This window comes from Polistes dominula, unplaced genomic scaffold (assembly GCF_049000335.1).
Source record: "Polistes dominula isolate Pdom_NZ unplaced genomic scaffold, Pdom_raw_medaka contig_73, whole genome shotgun sequence".
Taxonomy (NCBI): Eukaryota; Metazoa; Arthropoda; class Insecta; order Hymenoptera; family Vespidae; genus Polistes; species Polistes dominula.
The window spans coordinates 4,420,292-4,438,749 of record NW_028300951.1 but is presented as its reverse complement, the minus strand read 5'-3'; the positions used below and the strand labels follow the sequence as shown (position 1 = coordinate 4,438,749).

The following is an 18,458-nucleotide window of genomic DNA, read 5'->3' as shown; positions in this document are numbered from 1 at the left end:
TACATTTGAAATATTTCTTTTAAAATTTCAAATATATATTTGACTTAAAATAAAAATTATTCAATTTAAAATAAAAATGAATTAAATCATAAGTGTGGTTAATTAAAACAATTAATAATTTAACACCACGTGTCTTGGTTCATTACTAAAAATAGTAACTAAAACCTTATGTGGTGGAAAGTATAAGTTCTGATAAAATAACAACGCGCATCCGCCACACAATATTATATTTGAGTGTATAATATAAATTTAATTTCTTTTTAATTTATTTATTATTATTCTTGTCCTCTTTGCTTGACATTTTAATTTTTTTATTTATTATTTATTGCTTATTCTAAAAAAAAATATCTTGCAAACTAAATGTTCTCTTTTAAACAAGCTATCTTTGTTATAGATGTCACTACAGTACCGTTATTTTGTTTCAGGTATTTCTAACCTCTACGATCCATTTTATCTTGGTTATTCGTTGTAACTGGCCGGTTTTATGTTTGATGAGTTTGATATTATACAAATTATCGCGATAAGCATATATCGTATAGGTACATATGTATACATATGTATAACCAAAAAATACAAGGAATGTGGAAATGAAACTTATCGATAGATTATTTAATATTAATACGATTAATATTTTGTAACACATTTAATTTAATTTGAAGTGATCATATATCTATTAATTGTGTTTGAAAAGTGAATTAATTTGTTAATATTAAGGAATCAAAAAGGGGTCTTACAATGTCTGGCTCCATAGAAATTCCACTTCGTGATACAGATGAGGTAAGCATTGGATTATTTTTTAAACATTATAGTAATATTTTATATTTTTCATTTTCGTTTATGTCTTTTCTTCCATGACTTATTCAATTCGTCTAAAAAAAATCATGACTACTTAAGGTACCTAAATTTTGTCATATTTTTTCAATTGAAGTAATGAAAACTTATTTGGAAAAATTGCAATGTAATCAACTTGTGTTTTTTATGTTTCTATATCTACTTATAAAATATGTTAATATGAATGTTAATATATTAATTGTTGAGTCCTACTAAAAGACGAATTAACTAACCTATATTTAATAAACTATCAATTTCTATCTTTATATTTCTCTATTTTGTTTTTCTTTTTTATTACTTTAAGAATATTTAAAAACTTTGCATATTTTATCTTCTTTACTTGATTAAATTATACATTAAACTTGAAATTATGTAAGTTTTGTATTAATATAAATTTAGACTTTTTATATGATATTAATGTACGTATATATTTTTATAGGTGATAGAACTTTGTTTGGATCAATTACCTGACGGCGATGAAGTTCTTGGTATTTTACGTCAAGAGCATGCTCACCTCCACGTATGGGTCAATTTGGCCGTATGTATCTTATGTTAAAACATTTGAAATCTATTCAAATAAAATTTAGCATAAATGTACTATTTAATATTTACTTATTTTCTTGTTGAAATAGCTGGAATATTATAAGCAACAAAAGATCGAAGACTTTATTAAAATACTTGAATCTTCGCGAATTGATGCAAATATTGATTATCGTGATTTTGAAAAAGATCAAATGCGAGCATTGGACATGTTGGCAGCGTATTATGTACAGGAAGCGAATAAAGAAAAAAATAAAGACAAGAAAAGAGATCTTTTTACTAAAGCAACATTATTGTATACAACTGCTGATAAAATAATCATGTATGATCAGGTATGTGTAATTTATTTAGTTGTACGTACAGTATACTTTTTATTTATTAATAATACTAATTACTCGTGAATTTGTTTTTTAATTTTTTGTTTTGTTTAAAGAATCACCTCCTTGGTAGAGCTTATTTCTGCCTTTTGGAAGGGGATAAAATGGAACAAGCAGATGCACAGTTTAATTTTGTGTTGAATCAATCGCCTAATAATATTCCCTCTTTACTCGGTAAAGCTTGTATCGCTTTCAATAAAAAAGACTATAGAGGTGCACTTGCGTTTTACAAGAAAGCTCTAAGAACTAATCCTAATTGTCCAGCTGCTGTAAGATTAGGAATGGGACATTGTTTTATGAAATTAAATAATCAAGAAAAAGCGCGATTAGCCTTTGAAAGAGCTTTACAGTTAGATGGACAGTGTGTTGGAGCATTAGTTGGACTTTCTGTTTTAAAATTAAATCAACAACAACCTGACAATATCCGGGCTGGTGTACAAATGTTATCTAAAGCTTATACAATTGATTCAACAAATCCTATGGTGTTGAATCATTTAGCTAATCACTTCTTCTTTAAAAAGGATTATAATAAAGTACAACATTTGGCATTGCATGCGTTTCACAATACAGAAAATGAAGCAATGCGGGCGGAAAGTTGTTATCAATTAGCTAGGGCATTCCATGTACAAGTAAGTAATTAATTGTATACAAATTACTAATAATTAAGTATATACTTTCTATATATTTTATAATATCAATTGATAACACACACATTTCTTCTTGTAGGGGGATTATGATCAAGCCTTTCAATATTATTATCAAGCAACACAATTTGCTCCATCTGTTTTTGTGTTACCTCATTTTGGTTTGGGCCAAATGTACGTTTATCGGGGTGATGCAGAAAATGTAAGAAAATGATTATTGTTGTTATTATTATTATAAATTTTATTTTATAATGTAAATCTAAAATTTATTAAAGAAAAATTCAAATAATTTTTCTTCGTTTTCTAAAGGCTGCACAATGTTTCGAAAAAGTTTTGAAAGCTCAACCAGGAAATTATGAAACAATGAAGATTCTTGGGTCGCTTTATGCTAACTCAAGTTCTCAATCGAAACGTGATATCGCTAAAAATCATCTTAGAAAAGTAACGGAACAATTTCCAGATGACGTAGAAGCTTGGATTGAATTAGCTCAAATTTTAGAACAAAGTGATCTTAATGCAGCTTTAAATGCGTATGGAACAGCAACAAGGATTTTGAAAGAAAAAGTTCAGGCTGATATTCCTCCTGAAATATTAAATAATGTAGGTGCTTTACATTACAGGTATGTGTTAATTTATATTTCAAATTATTTTGTATTTAATATTAATGAAAGATAAGATAAATTTATAAATGTGTATATATTATATTTTATTTAGGTTAGGTAATTTGGAAGAAGCTAAAAGAAATTTAGAAGAATCTTTAGAACGTTCGAAAGATGATGCTTTGCACGATTCTGTCTATTACAATTCAATAGCAGTTACAACTACCTACAATTTGGCGCGTCTTAATGAAGCTCTCTGCATCTTTGATCGTGCAGAAAAATTATACAAAGATATTTTAAAAGAACATCCAAATTATGTAGATTGTTATTTAAGACTTGGATGTATGGCGAGAGATAAGGGACAGATATACGAAGCATCCGATTGGTTTAAAGATGCTTTGAGAATTAATAATGAACATCCAGATGCATGGTCACTTTTGGGTAATTTGCATTTGGCAAAAATGGAATGGGGTCCAGGGCAGAAGAAATTTGAAAGAATTCTTAAAAATCCTACTACAAGTACAGATGCCTATTCTTTGATAGCTTTAGGAAATATTTGGCTACAAACGCTTCATCAGAGTGGAAAAGACAAAGAAAGGGAAAAAAGACATCAGGATAGAGCATTAGCTATGTACAAACAGGTAATTAAAATTATTTATTCATAATATATTTATTGTATTTGATTATTTCTTTTTCTATATATTTTTATATGTTTACTTTTTGTAGGTGTTAAGAAATGATCCGAAAAATATTTGGGCAGCAAATGGAATCGGTGCAGTGCTAGCACATAAAGGTTGCGTGAATGAAGCTAGAGATATTTTTGCTCAAGTAAGAGAAGCAACAGCAGAATTTTGTGATGTATGGTTAAACATTGCTCACATTTATGTAGAGCAAAAGCAATACGTTAGTGCTATTCAAATGGTGAATATAATTCATATATTTATAACATAATATTCTCTAAATATGCAGAAATTATTAATAATAATATTATAATTTTTTTCATTTTGTTACAGTATGAAAATTGTTTACGTAAATTTTATAGGTATAATAACGTAGAAGTTCTACAGTACCTTGCTAGGGCATATCTTAGAGCTGGAAAACTTCAGGAAGCAAAATTAACGCTTTTAAAGGTATAATATTTATATAAATATATATTAAATACTAAAAGAGGAATTTATACAAATATTTGTATTATAGGCTCGCAGAGTATCTCCACAAGATACTGTTTTGTTATACAATATTGCATTAGTGTTACAACGTTTAGCAACACAAATTTTGAAGGATGAAAAGTCAACGCTTACTACTGTATTACAATCAGTACACGAATTGGGTCTTTCTCACAAATACTTCCAATATTTATTTGCTCATGGCGACAGAATGGAACAAATGGCAGAAACAGAAGCACGAAAGTGTCAAGATTTGTTATCTCAAGCGCAATACCACGTTGCTAGAGCAAGAAGACTAGATGAGGAAGAACAGACCCTTAGAAGGAAACAAGAAGAAGAAAGGTAAAATTTAAATGATTATAAAAATATTGCGAAATAAAAAACCAATTCTTAAACATTTTTTTTTCTTTCTTTTAGACAAGCTTTCAAAATGCGTCAAACGGAAGAACAAAGAAAATTGGAAGAAATGCGCCGTCAAAAAGAAGAAGAAATGTTACAAAAAAGACAAGAATACGTTGAAAAAACGAAAAATGTATTGGTATTTGGTGAGATGCCTTCGGAGAAGCCTGGTAAAAAAGGTAAAAGGGCAAGAACTGATCAATATATTAGTGACAGTGGAGGTTCTGGTAATGATGAAGGTAGAGAAGAAGCTCCAAGAGAAAAGAAACGTAAAAGAAAAGCTAGCGGTGAGACTAAAGAAAAGAAAGGAAAGGGTAAAGGAAAACGAAAAAGAGATATGGCAAGCGGCGACAGTGGTAAGAAAAATATAACTGTATATATAGAAAATAAATATATTTTTATCATGTTACATGATATACACATATATTTGTAGGTTCAGATAGTGATCGTAGAAAACCAAAACGTAATAGAAAAATTGGTACAAAGAAGGATAAGCAATTCCGCAAATCTACAGCTGACACTCCAAAAGGAAAGATGCCTTTGTCGAAAGAAACAATATCAACCAGTGAATCTGACAGCGATAGTGGAGGTCTTAAAATTGCCAGCGGGTAAATATATTTCTTTTCTTTTTCCTAATTTATTATGAATTTATTTGAATTTGATCTATATGAAATTTAATATTTTTACAGTGCTGAAAGCGATAATGATAAAAGAACAACAAAATCCAGAAAAATCGTATCCGATTCAGAAAATTCACGTGCTTCACGTTCCAGATCACGTTCTAGATCGAAGTCAGGAAGTCGTGCAAGAAGTAGTTCACGTTCGCGTTCACGTTCACGTTCACGTTCACGTTCACGCTCACGTTCGCATTCACCATCTCGATCACGATCACGATCACAGTCAGGATCACGTTCACCTTCACGATCACAATCTAGATCTAAATCGCGATCGCCATCTAGATCTAAATCACGATCTCATTCTAGATCTAAGTCAAGGTCTAAATCAAGATCTAAATCACGATCTGTTTCTAGGTCTAAATCGAGATCTAAATCGCGATCTGTTTCTAGGTCTAAATCGCGATCTAAATCACGATCTAAATCACGATCTAAATCACGATCTAAATCACGATCTAAATCACGATCTAAATCACGATCTGCTTCTAGATCTAAATCGAGATCTAAATCAAAATCGCCTTCAAGATCGAAATCACGATCTCCCTCTAGATCTAAATCACGATCTAAATCACGATCTAAATCTCATTCAAAATCACGATCCAAATCACGTTCACGATCGCATTCAGTATCGCGATCTAGATCTCGATCTCTCTCAAAATCCAAATCTGGATCACAAAGTGAAAGTGAGAAAGAAAATCAAGGCAGTCAAAGAATTGCATCTGGCTCAGAAGGTTCTCGTGCATCGTCACGCGCAGCATCACGATCAAAATCACGATCACGCTCAGTTTCTCGATCACCGACGCATTCACGTTCTGCCTCGCGATCCTTATCTCGATCAAGATCAAGATCGAGAAGTATTTCACAATCAGGAAGTCCCGATAAATAGATATATATATATATATATTTTCCATACAAAAATCAATTTAAAAAAATTTATAATAATCCAGTTTTTTTATTAACTAAAGTATTTTATTTTCACGTGTTTTACAAATATTATTAAAGATTGACAAAGTAATGAATATGAAAAAATTAACCGTTTCTTCTCAAATTTTTTAAAGTAGGAAATTTCATTTGTTAGGTATAATAATTGTGCCAAAAAGAAAAAGATATTAAAAATAGATTTTTTCCAATAGCGATAGAAATTTATTAGTTGTACCTTATTTCAATTTCATTTATTTGTTATATACTTTTAGTTATTCTCATTTGCTACTTTATTAAAAGCATTCGTTTAGTAACATATTTTTAATATGAGTAATGAAGATATGATTCATATAGATATAATTGATATTAGAAACTAAAAATGAACGACAGGTCACATACCATAAACTATGCATTTTATTGACTGTATTAATTGCCCATATATAATAATATGATCTTAATATTTTATTGTATCAAATATGTATATTATTTGAAGTTGGGTATAAAATGGATTTATGAAATATCTGTAATTAGAAAATAAATAATTAAAAAATATTACTAATCATGTATTAGGGATGTATGGTTATCTGGAATATATGTAATAGTTAAATTACATTTTAATGTTAATTATAATATAACTTCATACTATTGAGTTTAATTATATATTTACTGACTTATTTAAATTTATTTACATAAGTTTCATTTTGCAGAAAAAATACAAACTAATAGTAGCAATTTATAACTATACAAAAAAAAATCCCCCAAAAAATTAATTATTAAAATGTGTGTATGTGTGTGTGAAAACTATTATTATTACCTATGACACATAGAAAAAAAATGCACAAATTTAACATAACACTTTTAGACTTCATGTCAATCCTTTAAATTAAAGTATTGGGATATTTTGTTAATGTGTGTATATATATATATATACGGTACAAGTGTAAATAGTGAATTCAACAAAAAAAGAAAAGAAAAAACTTAACTTTTGTAATATATAACTACCTATGTACTATATTTTAAATTATGTAATTAATATAAATCTTTAAATTTATAGAAACAATTGAACTGATATTTGTATTTTTTTTTAAAATCGTTAGAATTATTTCTCTTACATACTTAGAAATGATTAAAAGAACCTAATAACAATGAGTATATCACAAAAAGATAGATATAAAGTTTATATCGATGTATTATTTCTGCTCGTATTTTATATATCTATTCGTACATTAGCAGATGTACTAACTCAGATTCTGTGTATCCAAAATTTCTTAGCTCAAATTATCAGTACACTTTTTTAGTTAATAAAATACATTAAGTTTAAGTTTTGTAGCTAAATATTGAGATACTGTTGCTCTCTTTTGCAGACAGTTTTTTTATTCTTTTTTTTTTTTTTTTTTTTTTTTTTTTTAATATAATTTTAATTACAATTCTCAGTTCATGTCTCTCACTCTTCAGCCTTTTTTTTGTTATTGACAATGTATCACATAAAAAACTATAATTTAATTATCTAATTTATGTGACAAATGTCAATAGATAATTAAAATAATCTAATCTCTTATTCATTTTTATAGTTCAAATTACAGAATCGAGCCTCTCCAAATGATTATTACAATTGTAAGCATCAAAGTTACATTTATATTCATTTTCTATATCACTCTTAATGTTAAAGGCATTTACATACTACCATTGCTCAGTGGCTTGTACACTCATAATTTAAAAATTCATATATCATTGCTTGTGCCTCTGTTATGTTTTAAATTTGATTACGACACAGATATCTTTCTCTTTAATTTTATATACTGCGCTTATAAACATTAAAATATTAAAAACATATATGCAATATACGAAAATAATTTCAACATTAAATTATTAACAAATATGAATTGTTTTACCCTCTACAAATTTCGTTTCTAACTAATCTCAATAAAGTTAAAACATAACATATTGTATTCTTATTTCGAATTTTTTTGTTTGTTTTGAAACCACTTCACAAAATAGTATCATGTATAATTAAAACAATCGTTAATATAATATTATAAATGTTAATTATATAGATATTGCGAATCGTTGCTACATTCGTGATATATTATAAATATTTTTATACACATCCCTTATACACTGTCTTAAGAAAAATGTTTACTTTCAATAATATTTTACTAATAGGGGGAAAAGAATAGAAGAATTTATATTACGAAAAGAAAGTATTCTTGTACGTAGATAAATATAAAACCTTAATTATTAACACATGTAACTTTAAACTTAATTAATTGCTCAACTGCATTACCATCCATGTCTTTGCTTTTCTTCATTATAATAATTATTTCACAATTAAATAATGACTTAAATGGTTTTTTTTTTTTTTTTAGTAAATAATTAAATACTATTATATATTGTTCGTTATTAATAAAATAATTTTACTTCCTAAAATTAGAAGAAAATAAAATGTTAAACTTCTTAATATAACATTATTAAGTTTAACATTTTAAGAGAATGCTCTATTTATTTTTTAATATACATTTATCTCATTCGCGTTTAACTTAGTAATTTTTACATCCCCATTTCTTTCTCATTTTCTTCTTGTAATAATTCGTTTTTTTTTTCAACTGACTTAATTATAAATGTTTATCGTATTTTTTCATTATGCAACGATCTTTTATATACAATTTTAAAAAATGTGGCATACATGTTTAAAATTTTGTTTTTATATAGTACAACATGATACAAACGAAATTGAATTTAATAATTATGTGAGAAACGGCACAGACAGTAACACACGTAGCAACTTTGACTATATGAAATAATTTTATTAACATATTATAAAAACCAGGTTCTAAATGCGACCAGAGGGACATTACGGTACAAGTACTGTGTACAGAGAAAATACTAGTGAGAGTCTTAAATAAATATCAAAACACGTATGTAGCAATGACAGTGTGAAGTCATCTTTTTTTTGCGTGCATAGTTGCTGCTGTATTGATGTCCTAGATCGACAGATCATGCCAGATAGCTATATGTGTCCTTTTGACCCTCTGTACGCTCCAGATATTCTTTTTCAATTAAAATATCTATACATTTCTGAAAAAAAATTAGTAATATTTCTTTGTTTCAATTATTCATCATTTATACGTTTTTGCTTTCTGCAGAACTCTAACAAAAATTAGAAATATCAATAATTTACAGCAGCAATTGTAATTTTTTTGTTTCCCAATATTTAAACATGTTTTTTAGTTCAACAAAATATTGCAGATAATTATTAATAATAAATAATATGAACGAATATATTGTAAATATCTTTAAAAGTTCATTTATCTCTTTCTTTTTCGAACCAACAAGATATGTAATATTCTTTTATCTATCATATATAAATAAATAAAAAAATTAAACATGTCCCATAATGTATTATAAGAAAATGAAATACTCACTTTAATAACGTGTACTCTCGGCTTGAACCTGGAACTCAATTGATTTAAAACTTCTGCTACTAATTGTTGATGTTTCAGTACTTTTCTCATTTTCATAATTCTAACAATTGCTGCTTGTATTAAAAGTTTTCTATCTTCTTCTATGTGTTTGTGTGTTGTTTCTTGTTCGACTTTTAATTCCGTTTTCATTGGTATGTTAATATTTACCCTTAATTTTTTACTAAAATAACAAAAAAACATATACATTACAAATATTATAAAAAAACAAACGATCTAAATGATTATTACATATATATATATAAAAGAATAAAAGAAAGGCTACATACTTTTTATAGCCAGAAAAAAGTTCTACACCTGACACAGGTGTTAAATCACTTTCGTCATCATTAATTGCTGTTAATAGCTTAGCTTTTAAAAGTATTTGTACAACCTATTAAACATTAAAAATAACAATGGTTATATGTTATATTACCTTTTTAAACTTTATTATATTACCTGAAGTAAAAAATCCATTTTTATTTGAGTAGCATCGTGTAATTGTTGTATTGTCCATATGGTTGAACCATTATATTGCAATAAAACTGCCATTTGAAAAGTCGATGCTTGTAATGTATACCTACGAAATATTCAAATTCAAATCAAATAAATTATGATAATATAATATATTAACTTCTTTCATATTTTCAAAATTATTAATAATAAAAAATAAAATTAATATTTGTATTTTAAATAATTATATATTATAATTACCTATTTTTAAAACAATTTGTAAGCAATTCTCCTTTAGACATATTATATAACCAATTTAACTTTCTTCCACTATGTTGTGAACTATAGAAAGTTGTAAACCTATGTACAGATCTTTCTAGCTGTAAATATAAAATACATTATTTAGACCGTTTATTTTGAAAGTGGTGTAAGTCCATTTTTTTTTTTTTTTTTAATGAGATATCACGTAAAATTTATACTTAATTTAATGTAAACATTTTGTGTGTGTGTGTGTGTGTGTGTGTGGATAACTAGTTAATATTTAATTTCTTTAAAAAATGCCCATCTTTTGTGCAATTTAACATTGGTCGGTAAAAGAAATTGAGTAATCATTGATATGCTAATCTTTAATTTTCTCGAAACAAGAGAAAGTGGACTTACACTACTTTCTAAATAAACGATCCATTTGCTATTATTATATTATTATTAAATAAAAATTAAATTTTGACAAAACATATTACAATTAAAATTTGATGTGTTAATCATACCTCTGTTGGTAAAGAAAAAGAAAAGGATTGTTGGAATGGCCATGAACCAGAAGATAAAACCTGTATACTGAAATCAATATCTAGTTCTTCTACAGAATTAGTTAGGTGTCGTCTGAACTGTTCATTTAAATCTTTGGACACTCCGATATCCTGCAAATAATAAAAATATAAAACAATGTTTGGATCGGAATTATATTGATGAACAATGTTATAAAATTCACTACTTGGAACATGCGCTGTAATTTTGAAGTATATTCAAAACCACAAGCTTGTTTTAACTTGGAGATCATAGAAGCCTCTGCGTCATCACTAGCAGACATATGTTGTACTAAACGTTTTGCCAACATTTTACTATAGAATTTCTGAAATACATCCTTGTCCTCGATATATTTAAATACTACCATCTATTAAAAAAATATAAACATGATAATAATATATAGATATTAATTTATACATACACTATATATATATATATATATATATATAATGTATAAAATTATGTTTGAATACTTACAACTTGATTTAAAGTATCTTCAAGTTCTGCTTCCTCTGGATTTTTACTGCTTTTTTTAAGCAATAAATCACAGTATTTTGCTAGTAATTCAGGTGACTTGCTACTACTATTTGCAGCTCTAGTTACAGAATTGCTATTGATAAAACGTCCACATGCTTTATCCAGCGCCGCTACAAAACCACTATCATTGTTAAATGCGACTAATACTAAAGCATTATATTTTTTATGAACTTCTAAAATAGTATTGACATATACTTTAGGGTCCTGTAAAAAAAATCATGAAATATAAAATATTGTTTTATAGAATTATTTAACATAATTTTACTATTTGATAAACTAAAAAAAGTTCTTACATTAGCTGCAGAATCTCCGCATTTATCTATAGCAGCAAGCCCTTGACTAATTATATGGCTTTCTAAAAGATTTCGCAGCTCACCAAGTCCATTAGGTATTCTTGCCATTAATTGATACATTCGTCCTAAATCTGTATTTTTATCTGCATCCAAAAGATTTTGAAATTCAGAATGAAATATATCCAAGTGCTTTTCAATGAGTACTTTTTCACAAGTTTTTGCTAATCGATCGTTTGTTGTTTGATACAAATAAACTTGAACACGTTTTTGTTCTTCTAATAATCTTTGTTCTGCCTATAATAAAAAATATTTATAAATTAAAGATATATATCAATTGAAATATCTTTTTAAACAAGAGTGAAAGGGTTGTCCCTTTTATATAAAAATATATATTGCAATATTAAATACCTTTTTCATATATTCTGTAACAGGATTTTGTCTGAGGAATTCTGAACTTTCACGTGTATAAAATCGTTCTGTATCCTCAACAAAGAGATTTTCAAAATAGTCTCTATAAACAGCAATATTTGGTTTCTTAGCAGCAAGATCTTCGTCGTTCAAGCCCAATTCTACATAACAATTAATTACACCACTGACTAAACGAGTGTTTATAGTTTCTCCATTGCGTTCTCGTTCTATTAATTTCAACACCGCATTGGTAACCTTTCAAAAAAAAAAATATAATTATAATTTTATCTATTTATAAAAAATATAATTATATATGCACTTATTTAAAATATAATAACATACTTGTCTATTTAATTGTTTAAATAAATTATCACGCCACGTAACCAAGGCCAATTGGTAAATTTCATAGATTCCTTTGCGTCCTTCTTCACATTCACGACGCACCCAATGACGGTTCAAATATGCACATACTCCATTTAACACTTTACTACTGAACTGATATTCTTCCCATTGTCTTGTATAGAATTGTAATACATCTTCATCCATTAAGTCAACCCCATGCTATATACCACCAACATCACACAACATTTTTTATAATAAAATAAGTAAACTTATATACAAATAGTCTGTAATATGCATAAATGAAGATTTAAAAAAAAAATAGCACACAACTCAAAATATTGTAAAATATCGTCTAGCGAAATACCTACCCTTAATAGGCTAATGAGATAAGACCTAAGAAAGTCACGTAAACGTTTGTATAATTCCAGACCCACTAACTGTGCACCACCTTGTGATATTTGACCTTTTTTAAGTTTAGTAGACATTCTAGTATGTTGCTGATGAACACTTGTACAATAATTATATACATGTCTATATTCAGAGATATAGTAAGGATATTACAGATACAACATTATCAATTAAGAATACTACTGTCTTTAGATAATATAATCATTTTATAGAAGGATACGTATAAAGTTCTATGTATCTTGGCTTGGACATACATTGTCTATTATATACTTGCTCTATACCCTCACGTAGATCTCCCCAAATTTGATCCAAGTCTATTTGTTTGAGGCCTGGGGGGACTCCTTGATGACTCCCTGCCCCTCCAACGCCTCTATGCCCCGACATCCTATTCTTATACGCTTGCCTAGTGAGCGTCAGTGTTACTACTTACTACTTACAATTTCTATAAAAAACAAAATTAAAAAACAAATTTAATAAAATCCAAAGCAACTATCAACATGCAACAAAGGATACTTAAAATAATCTTGATAATCACAGACTAAAGTGTTCGTACACAAATTTATAGCAAATTGCATTTAAACTCTTGACGTACACAAAAACACTTTATTGTAGTGATGAATTATCAAAATGAGAACAAGAAGAGCTTATTCGTTTAGTTAGTTATATGTACAATAATTTACAATTACACAGAAAGAAAAAGAGAAAGATAGACTTAAAAAAATACAAATTATTTGGAAAATATTAATTTATGAAAAAAATAAACAAAAGTTAGCCACACATACATACACATATATACTCTCTCTCTCTCTCTCTCTCTCTCACTCTCTCTCTCTCTCTACTAAATATAAAACGTAATGGATTAGAAATGTATTATTGGAGACTTCAATTCTCGATTGAAACATACTCCAAAATATACTTATAATCCTTATTAGGAATAGAAGGTCGCTATCGATATTCGAAGGTCACCGTATATTCCGTTAAATCAAGATTGAAATCATACATTAAGGATATGTATGTATATATTCAACAATTTATTGAAAATGTTATTGCTCACTGTTTATATGATAATTTCAAGACGAATAATAACACGCTTTATAAGTTATCGTTCTATTTACGAAATAAAAGACATCGAGGGAACTACTCGAGAATAATCTAAATTAAAGGATAATATTAAAAGGGATTGTTGGAAAAAAGAAAATTTTTTTTTCTCTCTCTCCAATTCTCACACTCGTTCACTCCGTCTCTCTCACCCTCTCACTCTCTTACTCTTTGCAAATCCCCTTCACCTCTCTTATCCTTGTTTCTCTTTCTATAATTCTCTCTGTCTGTACCTCTTTCTTTCTTTCTCTTTCTCTCTCTCTCACACACACAGAGACAAACACACACACATATTCTCTCTCTTTCTATACTTTATCCCCTCTTTCTATAACCGTCTCTTTCTTTACGTAATTTATTTCTTTTATTTTCTATCTCTCTCTAATTCTCACCAGTCAATGTTCACACCGCATAACAGTCAGAAACGACGAGGAAGTTTTATCGTGAAAATGCAGTGGCCAGGATAGGAAGTTGTCGTCAGGGTACTATAGCGACGTGGAGGACACCTGCCTCGCCTCCACTTGGATATTTTTGTTTTCCTTTTTTTCTTCTTTCCTTTCTTCTTCTTCTTATCTTTCCCTTTTATTTTCTTCTATATTTTCTTCACTTCTTAAATTTGTCTTTTTATCGCGTTTATTACATACGAAAACGTAAAGAAGAAGCGTGCTAAATCGTGAAATTGGATAAGTTCTTTTGTGCTTCCTGAAAAATCGCGTTCACTCGCGATCCTGCTGTTACTCTTCTGACAGGTTAGGTTCCACTGTTACCAATACGACAAATATATAACCTTTAGGCGCACGCGCACGTCGTATACACACACAAACCCGACAACGGTTACTTGCAACTCTGGTACCTTTTTATTTTTATGTCATAACAAAATAAAATAAATAAGATACGAGAAAATGGTAGTTCGTCGATTACAATAAAAATAATAATCGATTGGTAGAAAATTATGCGTTTAATTTAATCATCTCTTTTTATATATTTCATTGCGATTGAAAAATTCTTTGGTAATGATTATTGAACGATTTCTAATTTAATGTTATTAAAATGAATATTTTTAAATATAAAACTGATGTATATTAATTTTTCTAATCTTTTCGATTGTGTACACCAACGAGACATATCCTTTTTACCTTTATTAATATTTCATTTCATTTGCGTGTATTTATCACGTATGATTATTATAATTATTATATTTATATGTTATATTATTTATATCATACTAAAATAAATCAAACGGGTATATAAGAAAGGTTAAAGAACAAAAGAGACTGACACTGAAATTTGAAATTTTTGTTATGGCATCACTGATTTTCAAATTTGTACTCCCATTAAAAGAAAATATTTGTTTATAATTTAAACGAAGAAATTAAAATTAAAATAAAACATCTCTTAAACGAGTTAATGTCTAGAAAAAAATTCGATGTATCTGTATAAATTTTTATTATTTCCATTAATTTTGTTATCACTAACCCAACAAATGGGATAAAAATACAGTTAATATTTTTCAATGTTTTTTTTTTCTTCGCTGGTTTACAATCGATTATTGTAAATTTCTTACTGATCGATTACAAAATAATTTTCATAAATATAAAATTGCTATTTTATATTTATCACAAAATGAAATTACGTACAAAAAGTATCATTAATAAAATATCTAATTTCACGAATCAATTGTATTTTTTCGTAAATAAATTTTTAAGAATAAATTTGTATTCTGTGCTTTACAAAGATCAGTTTTCTTTTTCAAATATAATTTATTCAGTTCTTAACACAGAAAGATAGTTGACCTTCAAAACGATGATCAATTCTAGGCCATGACCATAATTTATAGGGACCTATTATTTTTATAATCTAATAATCAAGTTTGTTATTATACTATACCTATATGTATGAAATTTGCATAAGATGTTTAATAATAGTCTATCTCGTATAAAGAAATACTTTTAAGTTGAATTTTACTCTTTTTATATCCTTATATATTATAATACTTTTTATATAAAAATATAACAGTTATAAAAAATGGATTAATTGATTTTATTCAAATATCCATTAGTCCGTTATTTTTTGCCAAAATCATAAAAAACTCTTTCGTATATTTGATTTGATCATTTACATTTCAAATGAATCATTTGAGTATATTGTTAATACAATTCGTGTGTTTACAATAATAATTACTTTAAGTATTAATTTAAATACCAATTTGGTTCTTTTAAAGATAACTAAATAAAAAGAAAAGATTATCAATTATATTATTATACATCAGATTTATCTAGAGAAGAATGTTTATCAATAGATGCTTTAGGTTGATAGCTGTATAAAAATATTGAACAGATTACTAAAAATGCACCAAAAGTAAATTGAAATGTTAAATGAAAATCAAATAAATAAATAGAAGCTATGCATGAAATAATGATGGCCAAAGAGGTGGCAAATCCCTTGAGTATATTATCTGCATACTTTACAACCAAAGCAACAATGAGTCCACCGAGCGCTTGGAGTATTACTAAGTAATAAATGAACGAGTCGTAACCAAAAAAAAAACCTTGCCTTTTAATAATATTGCCGTCATTTATAAAGCAAGTAGCTAATCCAAAAGGTATAGATAATAAACTTAACTGAACATTTCTCATCCAAACAGAGATATCTGATCCTTTAAGAATTTTTTCAAAATATATACCTGCAAAACCTGACAAAAAACATGCGCTTAAGGCAGCTGTGAAACCAACTAAATGATTTTGTTCTATGCCTGATGGCAACATATTTGTTCCACTTTGTGCTAATTGTACTAATACTACTCCTATAACTAAAAGTATTAATGCACTCCATTGAGAACTTCTCAATGATCTTCGAAGAATTACAACGGCAAAAAAAGCTGTTGTAAGAATCTTGAGTTGATAAGTCACCTAAAAAGGCAATAAATTGTAAATGCATTTTCGTCAAAGGAAAATATATGATAAATGCATTGATAATAAAATATTTGTTTACCTGATATGTTGCTGCATCTAAATTTGATGCTGACACGTAAAGTAAATTATTTTGTATAATGTATAAAATTGATGGCACGCATACTTTCAATGTATCAAAAGGTTCTTTTACAATGGTTTGTTTCAAGGCAATATAAAATTTCAATAAATTGCCTTCCTCGATATAGACCAAAACCAAACATGTCAAGAGTTTTAAGAACTCTGACATAACAACAGCTATGAAAAAGGAATTTTATGAATATATATAATTCAACAAAAACATACATTTTTATGTCATTAATATGTCGATTTATGTTTATTTTATTTACCCGTAGATGACAAGAAGAGATCCCCAGATCTCGTCCGAGCATAACGCATACTAAGTCCAACCAATGCATTTTGAAGAGTCAATGTAACCAAACTGACATATTTTAATGTTTGCCCATTAACTAAAAACAAAGTTAGAAATGAATAAAACATTAAGTACGCATTTATGATACCAAAATATTATTAATTATATATTGTGATACTTACTTTGATGCAACTTGTTCATTATTATTAATAAAGGTGTAATCTTCGTAAATCATTGATTTTATCTTGTCTTCTCATATTTATCTAAACAAAACCAAAATATATAATATTAATAATTTAATTCGCATTTTACATTAATTATATAAATTTCATTAGACAAATTTAACAATATTTTGTTTTATCATACGAATTTAATAAAAAAAATTTATAAATAATTTATAACTAAACAAAAAATTGAGATTGTTTGTTGAATGAAATATAATGTTATTAGGAAATACAAGTAAATATCACTTAAAAAATTCTAACATATTATCTACTTTCATATAATAACATTTGATATTTCATTAGCATACATAGAAATGAATTACCTTACTATTTTCTAATAGATAAATGCGATTAAAATGAAATTCTTTTTGACATTTAATAGGTGATAAAAATTCGAACACACGTAGAGAGAAGATAGCCACGTTTGCATTCCGCTTTAGGCTGGTAACTTCGAAGCGTTGAAACGTTCTTTATAGAAATATATTATCATACAGTAGAATTCACATTCTAAGAACATGCGCCGCTATCAACGAACAGTTTAGCAACGTTTGCAAATTTTTCACCGATGTAATTTATACTTGAATGAGTATTTAATACAACGTATTATTTATTCATCATGTTATTTGTATAAACATGAATACACCAGTAATGTTTTTTTATTTGATCAACGTGCTATATTTGCGATAAGATAAATCATTTGATGGCATTTCAAACATTGCGCAATGGATATCATTTAAATGCTTGGTACTGTGTACACATGCTTAGGTACTATCCGTCTGCACGCAGTTGGCATTCACATGAAGCGAAAGCCCCCTGCAATTTCCATTGGCTGGTTACCCCACTTGTTTTCACATAATCCTATACTGCACGTTTAAAAAATTGTACCTAATCTGTGACCGCCAAACTCTGCCGCTTGATGGCAGCATTTAATAAGATTGTTTAGCGCAAAATTTTAAATACTATT

At 27.7% G+C, this 18,458-nt stretch overlaps 3 protein-coding genes across 7 annotated transcripts; 1 reads left to right on the top strand and 2 right to left on the bottom strand.

The window, feature by feature from the left end:
- Positions 1 to 447: 447 nt before the first annotated feature.
- On the top strand, positions 448 to 7,556 carry Ctr9 (RNA polymerase-associated protein Ctr9). Its single transcript, XM_015316037.2, has 13 exons — positions 448 to 777; positions 1,271 to 1,369; positions 1,464 to 1,703; positions 1,805 to 2,377; positions 2,475 to 2,594; positions 2,702 to 3,012; positions 3,107 to 3,632; positions 3,718 to 3,912; positions 4,005 to 4,121; positions 4,189 to 4,499; positions 4,575 to 4,912; positions 4,990 to 5,164; positions 5,246 to 7,556. Exons 1-13 carry the CDS (start codon positions 736 to 738, stop codon positions 6,114 to 6,116), a joined length of 3,918 nt encoding a protein of 1,305 aa, XP_015171523.2. The 5' UTR covers positions 448 to 735; the 3' UTR covers positions 6,117 to 7,556.
- Positions 6,764 to 14,693, bottom strand: Cul1 (cullin 1). Of its 4 annotated transcripts, none has more exons than XM_089172015.1 (14): positions 14,460 to 14,693; positions 13,075 to 13,296; positions 12,815 to 12,977; positions 12,447 to 12,665; positions 12,105 to 12,359; positions 11,697 to 11,990; positions 11,344 to 11,607; positions 11,051 to 11,233; positions 10,830 to 10,979; positions 10,324 to 10,442; positions 10,069 to 10,189; positions 9,900 to 10,003; positions 9,574 to 9,793; positions 6,764 to 9,226 (listed from the first exon to the last, which is right to left on the bottom strand). In XM_089172015.1, the coding sequence occupies exons 2-14, from the start codon at positions 13,236 to 13,238 to the stop codon at positions 9,146 to 9,148; spliced, it is 2,337 nt and encodes a 778-aa protein (XP_089028141.1). In that variant the 5' UTR covers positions 13,239 to 13,296; positions 14,460 to 14,693; the 3' UTR covers positions 6,764 to 9,145. The 4 variants fall into 4 exon arrangements, with proteins under 4 accessions (XP_089028141.1, XP_015171515.1, XP_015171518.1 ...); XM_015316029.2 differs by having other exon boundaries at positions 14,342 to 14,692; XM_015316032.2 differs by having other exon boundaries at positions 11,054 to 11,233; positions 14,342 to 14,691.
- On the bottom strand, positions 14,342 to 18,239 carry Ugalt (UDP-galactose transporter). 2 transcript variants are annotated; one of them, XM_089172021.1, is made up of 5 exons: positions 17,823 to 18,239; positions 17,453 to 17,533; positions 17,248 to 17,367; positions 16,941 to 17,155; positions 14,342 to 16,858 (listed from the first exon to the last, which is right to left on the bottom strand). In XM_089172021.1, the coding sequence occupies exons 2-5, from the start codon at positions 17,469 to 17,471 to the stop codon at positions 16,208 to 16,210; spliced, it is 1,005 nt and encodes a 334-aa protein (XP_089028147.1). In that variant the 5' UTR covers positions 17,472 to 17,533; positions 17,823 to 18,239; the 3' UTR covers positions 14,342 to 16,207. The 2 variants fall into 2 exon arrangements, with proteins under 2 accessions (XP_089028147.1, XP_015171521.1); XM_015316035.2 differs by having other exon boundaries at positions 17,818 to 18,238.
- Positions 18,240 to 18,458: the final 219 nt, after the last annotated feature.

Bases quoted from the DNA above. Each gene is read 5' to 3' on its own strand.
- Ctr9 (XM_015316037.2), top strand. From the start codon at position 736: ATGTCTGGCTCCATAGAAATTCCACTTCGTGATACAGATGAG. The intron at 1,370-1,463 runs GTATGTATCTTA...TTGTTGAAATAG, and splicing joins ACGTATGGGTCAATTTGGCC to CTGGAATATTATAAGCAACA. The intron at 3,013-3,106 runs GTATGTGTTAAT...TATTTTATTTAG, and splicing joins GTAGGTGCTTTACATTACAG to GTTAGGTAATTTGGAAGAAG.
- Ugalt (XM_089172021.1), bottom strand. The intron at 17,156-17,247 runs GTAAATAAAATA...CCTTTTTCATAG, and splicing joins TCTCTTCTTGTCATCTACGG to CTGTTGTTATGTCAGAGTTC. The intron at 16,859-16,940 runs GTAAACAAATAT...TTGCCTTTTTAG, and splicing joins TAGATGCAGCAACATATCAG to GTGACTTATCAACTCAAGAT.
- Cul1 (XM_089172015.1), bottom strand. From the start codon at position 13,238: ATGTCGGGGCATAGAGGCGTTGGAGGGGCAGGGAGTCATCAAGGAGTC. The intron at 10,980-11,050 runs GTGAATTTTATA...TATTATTTGCAG, and splicing joins TACAGCGCATGTTCCAAGTA to GATATCGGAGTGTCCAAAGA. The intron at 10,190-10,323 runs GTAATTATAATA...AATATTTCGTAG, and splicing joins ACAAATTGTTTTAAAAATAG to GTATACATTACAAGCATCGA.